General features: G+C 51.0%; 1 protein-coding gene across 1 annotated transcript; it reads left to right on the top strand.

Moving 5' to 3' along the window:
• Window positions 1-4,006: 4,006 nt before the first annotated feature.
• LOC137834170 (uncharacterized) lies at window positions 4,007-4,633 on the top strand. Its single transcript, XM_068642233.1, has one exon. The coding sequence runs from the start codon at window positions 4,007-4,009 to the stop codon at window positions 4,631-4,633; it is 627 nt and encodes a 208-aa protein (XP_068498334.1).
• The last annotated feature ends 1,082 nt before the right edge of the window (window positions 4,634-5,715 follow it).

Here is a 5,715-nt window from a genome sequence, read left to right as displayed (position 1 = left end):
AGAGAAAGGCGGCTTCAAGGCCGCAAGTCTAGCACCAGAAGGGGATGCCCTAACTCATGAAGTATCCACGCCACTACTGGGAAACCCTGGAACAGATACGACCAGTGAGAGGGCCATAACCAGGGAGAACCACGTGCATGGTACGAGAGAAAGGTAGATATACCCCAAGACAAGTAACTAGTGATTGAGACACGTGAGTTGTCACCCAGAACGTCAACCCACGAGCCACAAACACTTCGCAGGAAAGAGGGCTCACACGATAGAATGACCCCAAGTTGGGTGACGGCGCTGTGGGACCCTCTACACAGAATGAACGATCAAGTCAAAGGGACACGTGGTAGGGCACACGTGCTCATTAAAGGTTTCAGTTAAAGTTTGCCAAGGTACGCGTTAATTCAGTTAAGATTCGAATGTTCCAAGGAATGTTTTGATACGTTTTTCAATGCGCTTTAACGCGCTTTAAAGGATGAGAGGGGTATAAAAAAGGGACCTTGGGGCATTTGAAAAGGGACTGAGTTTTAACCTAAAGTCCACAAATACACAGTGAGCACAAGGCAATTAGGGCAACACCATTCTAGTTCACAGTTTTTAGTCACCCAGCACAGTTTCTTCGAACACCATTCTAGCTGACTTGATCGTCGGAGTGCAAACGGCTGCGAGGGCGCCCCTTTGTTCACTTCTTTCAGGTACTCACAGACGGAGCAATACGAAGGTGCCTTAGCTCGCGAGGACAGGCCACGCGCAAAGACGATCCCGGTCAGCCGGACGGAACATTTGGCGCCCACCATGGGGCTGATATAAAACATCAGTCCCAACACACACGTTCTTCAGTTCCAGTTTCCAAAACCCGGATAAGTTGAGAAAGTTTCCAAAAAGCCATGACCACCAGACCTCCGCGCTCTATGAGTGAAGAGATGACCATGCAACAACTTGTGGGCATGGTGCAAGGGCTGCAAGAAGCAATGGCAGCTTCAAGAGCAGATCAAGAACGCATGTAGGCGGATCTCACAGCTTCTCTGGTGAGAAACGAGGAGCTCCACCGTACCAATGAGGAGCTACATCGCGATCGACGCGATGTAGACGAGCCTGAGACTGCCTCCCCACTTAAGGAATTCACCACACCGTTCTCATAAGCGATCTTAGGAACAACACGTTCTGGAAACACATTCAGGAAGGGAGTGCGACCCGGGTCTTTTGGTAAGTCGCTTAACTGCAGGCTTCCCAAGACCTTTGCTGAAGTAAGGCGACGAGCATTAGAGCACATTGCCTCAAAGGGCAAAGCATACGAGAAGTGCATACCTGCTGCACCTGCACGACCAAGGGTGCAGATACGCACGCAACCCGCTAGGGTCCATGAAGCTGCCACAGAGAGACGGAACCCAGACAAAAAACGCACCTACGAGGCGAGGAGGGCCCCACCAAGGACCCGAACTGAAGGAAGGAGAGAGGGGGGTAGACCGCTGAGGCACAATTTCGTGGTGGAGCTCAAAGACCTCATCGTTGTGCCCAACATAGCAGACAGGTTGAGGCCACCAGCGAAGTCTGACAAAATTCTGGGGCCCCACAAGGAGTCGTGGTGCGAATTCCACGAAGCATTTGGACATCATTTTAACAACTGTTTGGCGCTGGGCTATCAGTTGGATGAACTTGTGAAAAATGGCTTCCTAAAGGATTACCTCGTAGGATCCCCTACAGCGGCAGCCACGGCAGTACAAGAGGAGGGCCAGGCACACGAGATGCCAGTCCATGGGGAGGTTCACACCATTTCTGGTGGATTTTCTGGAGGGGGGCCCACGGCCTCTCAACGTAAAAAGTATGTGAGGTCAGTAAGTTCAGTTGCAGAAGAATTCCCGGACCATCCTTGGGAATCAGACCTCGTGTTCACAAGGGCTGACCTACGGGATGTCGTCCCGCACGACAATGACCCCGTGGTCATCTCAGTAGTTACAGCTGGAAGGAGGGTACATAGGGTTCTTGTCGACCAGGGCAGTTCCGCTGATGTCATGTTCTGGACGACCTTTAACAAGCTACAATTGTCCCCGGACCTCTTGAGACCCTACACAGGGTGCTTTTATGGATTTGCAGATAACCCCGTAGAGGTACGTGGGTACTTGGAGCTGAGGACAACGTTGACTGATGGAACGACGTCGCGTACCGAAAACATCCGATACCTGGTGGTTAACGCCAACTCGGCCTATAACATTTTGTTGGGCAGGCCCGCCCTAAACAGGTTGAGGGCGGTACCTTCCACTCGCCACATGAAGATGAAGTTGCCAGCCCTTAGCGGCAAAGTGATAGTCATCAAGTCGGACCAGGAAGAAGCCCGAAAGTGCTATGAGAACAGCTTCAAGACAAAGAGAGGCGTGGTCATGCTAATTGAACGACCACCCGCCTCATGTTCATTAGCAGAGCCGGAGTCCATGGAAGAAGCGATACCTGGGGATGACTCAGGCACAAATGAAAGACGCCTTGACGCCTCGCCTATGGAAGAAGAAGCAGAGGAGGCGACGCCCGACGATACAACGCCTACAGAAGAAGACCCCATGAACGAATCTCGCCCAGTAAACGCGCAGCGTGAAGAGCCCCAACCCGAGGGCAAAGTGGTGGAAAACCAAATAGGAGGAAAGGCGTTCAAATTAGGATGCCACTTGAACCGGGAAGAACGACGAGAGGTAACGACAGTGATCTCACGACACCTCGACGCGTTTGCATGGACCGCGGCAGATATGCCTGGCATCGACCCAGATTTCTTATGCCATCGCCTTACCATGGACACTAAGGTCCGCCCTGTGCGACAGAGATAGAGGAAGTTCAATGAGGAGCGATGCCTCGTCGTGAAGCAAGAGACTCAGAAGCTACTAAACGCGGGGCACATCAGGGAGATACAATACCCTGAATGGCTAGCCAACGTAGTCCTAGTCAAGAAAGCAAATGGGAAGTGGAGAATGTGCGTAGACTTCACGGATCTAAATAAGGCATGCCCAAAGGATTCGTACCCACTCCCCAACATTGACACGTTAGTAGATAGTGCCTCGGGCTGCAAGATGATGAGTTTCCTGGATGCGTTCTCGGGTTACAATCAGATCAAGATGCATCCCTGGGACGAGAGCAAAACGACGTTTATGACAGACACATCTAGCTACTGTTACAAGTTAATGCCGTTTGGTTTGAAAAATGCAGGCGCCACCTACCAGAGATTGATGGACAAAATCCTTGCACCAATGCTAGGAAGAAACGTGCAGGCCTACGTAGACGACATGGTGGTAACCTCGAGCGAGAGAGGGCGACACGCGGCTAATCTGGAAGAATTGTTCGCCACCATATCAAAATACCACCTGAAGTTAAACCCAGAGAAGTGCGTCTTCGGAGTAGAGGCGGGAAAGTTCCTAGGATTCATGCTCACAGAAAGAGGGATAGAAGCAAATCCTGACAAATGTGCAGCCATCATCACCATGAGGAGCCCAACCTCAGTGAAGGAAGTTCAACAATTGACAGGGCGAGGCAGCATTATCGAGATTCGTATCAGCTGGTGGCGAAAAGGGCCACCACTACTTCCAATGCCTCAAGAGGAATAGTCGTTTTACGTGGACATACGAGTGCGAGACAGCGTTCATCAAACTGAAGGAGTACTTGGCGACGCCACCCGTGCTCTGCAAGCCACGGGTGGGCATTAGCTTTGTACTGGTCCAGGAACAAGACCAGGTACAGAAGCCCATATACTTTGTAAGCAAGGCCTTGCAAGGCCCAGAGTCAAGGTACCAATCGCTAGAGAAGGCAGCACTAGCGGTGGTATTCTCGGCACGAAGGCTTCGCCACTATTTCCACAATTTTACGGTGGTAGTAATGACGAACCTTCCCATCCAGAAGGTATTCCAAAAGCCAGACGTGGCCAGAAGGATGGTATACGCTGGGCAGTGGAGTTGTTGGAGTCTTAATCGAGCAAGCTTTACGCTTCGCCTTCAAGGCAAGCAACAATCAGGCGGAGTACGAGGCGTTGATTGCGGGGATGCTTTTGGCTAAAGAAATGGGTGCTCAGAGCCTCTTGGCAAAGAGTGACTCACAATTGGTCACAGGACAAGTAACAGGGGGATACCAAGGAAAGGACCCTCAGATGGCAGCATATCTGAGGTACGTCGAGGTGTTGAAAAGAGCCTTCGCTGCATTTGAGCTGGTGCATGTCCCCAGGGAGCAAAATGCCAGATCTGATCTGCTCGCCAAGCTGGCCAGCTCAGGCAAGGGGGGAAGGCAGAGGACCGTAATACAGGAGACTCTCAAAATGCCGCGAAAATTCGTTGCAGATAGTAGGGTGGACGTCCTTCATGTTAGTACAATAAGAGGAAAACTAAGGAGTCATCGCATCCGTACTTACGCAGTCTCGCCAGAAGAAGAAAGAAGTATACAGGTGTGTGCTGTGGAGGAAGGCGACACGTGGATGACCCCTTACAGGCGATACCTAGCGGATGGAATCCTCCCAGCGGAACCAGAAGAGGGCAAGAAGATTAAGAGGAACGCCACCAGGTACACCCTAGTAGATGGAATATTGTTCAGACATGGGTTTACGCACCCTATCTTGACGTGTGTAAGCGGCGATGAGTGCACCAGGATAATGGCTGAGCTCCACGAAGGCATTTGAGGGAGCCACGTGGAAGGAAGATCCTTGGCATCCAAGGTGATACGTGCAGGGTTTTTCTGGCCAACAGTAAGAGAGGATTGAGTGCGATACGCCCAGCATTGCAAGCAGTGTCAGATGCACGCTTGTACCGTCTCGTACCCGGGCGTTGACAAGTCAAGGTCAAAGTCAACATAAGGCGTCGCCAAGTGCAAGCGTCGCCATGGCGGGGCGTCGCCTAGGTAAGGCGTCGCCCAGGTAAAATGTCACAAAAGCAAGGCAACCACAGCATTGCTCCCCGATACCCGTGGGTAGGAAAGACCATGGAGGGAGTGACGCCGTGGGAAGGCCTCAAACCCCGATAACCCGGGGTAGCAATAAAGAGAAGAGAAATGTGGCTTCAAGGCCATAGTAATAGCGCCAGTGGAGAGCAATCTGACTCGTGAACTGCCCATGCCGCCCCAGAGACGCCCTTGGGATAGTTACGACATATGAGAAGGGTCACGCCCGGGGGCAGCCAGGTGCAGGGTACGAGAGGAAGGTAGATACGCTCTCAAAGTGAGTGACTAGAGGTTTGGGGGCATGAGTTGGCATCCAAAAAGTCACCCCTTGCGCAGATGCACTCCCAGATATGAGGACTCACATGAGGAAATACCCCCAAATGGGGTCACGGTGCTGTGAAGCCCTCCACGTGTAATAGCAGCCAAGTCAAAATAGAAACGTCAATTTGTCGGGTACAAGGTAATTAAAGCTATTTAATAAAGTTTACTTTTCGAGCGTTTAAGGTACTATAAATGCTCTAAGTCGTTTAAACGTCTTAAAGGCGCTGAACGTTTTATAATTAAATGCGCCTTAAGACGCTTTAAATGCTAGAGTAGTTTAAATAGCGCCTTGAATGTTGGAAATGGGGTTTGATCTTTTGGCAGATTTTCCCATAATACACTCTAGTTGTTTGCTCGAGCCCACAAGCTACGCACAAGGGACTAGAGACGGATTGTTTGCCGGAACGAGAAAACATACACTATACACAATTTCTTTTAACCACCTTCAGAGTGCCAGCCACGGTACTCCGATACGGAGGTGTAGAGTTTTGGTGTTTCTTGCTA

Source organism: Phaseolus vulgaris, chromosome 5 (assembly GCF_000499845.2).
Source record: "Phaseolus vulgaris cultivar G19833 chromosome 5, P. vulgaris v2.0, whole genome shotgun sequence".
NCBI lineage: Eukaryota > Viridiplantae > Streptophyta > Magnoliopsida > Fabales > Fabaceae > Phaseolus > Phaseolus vulgaris.
This window is presented reverse-complemented; position numbering and strand designations above follow the sequence as displayed.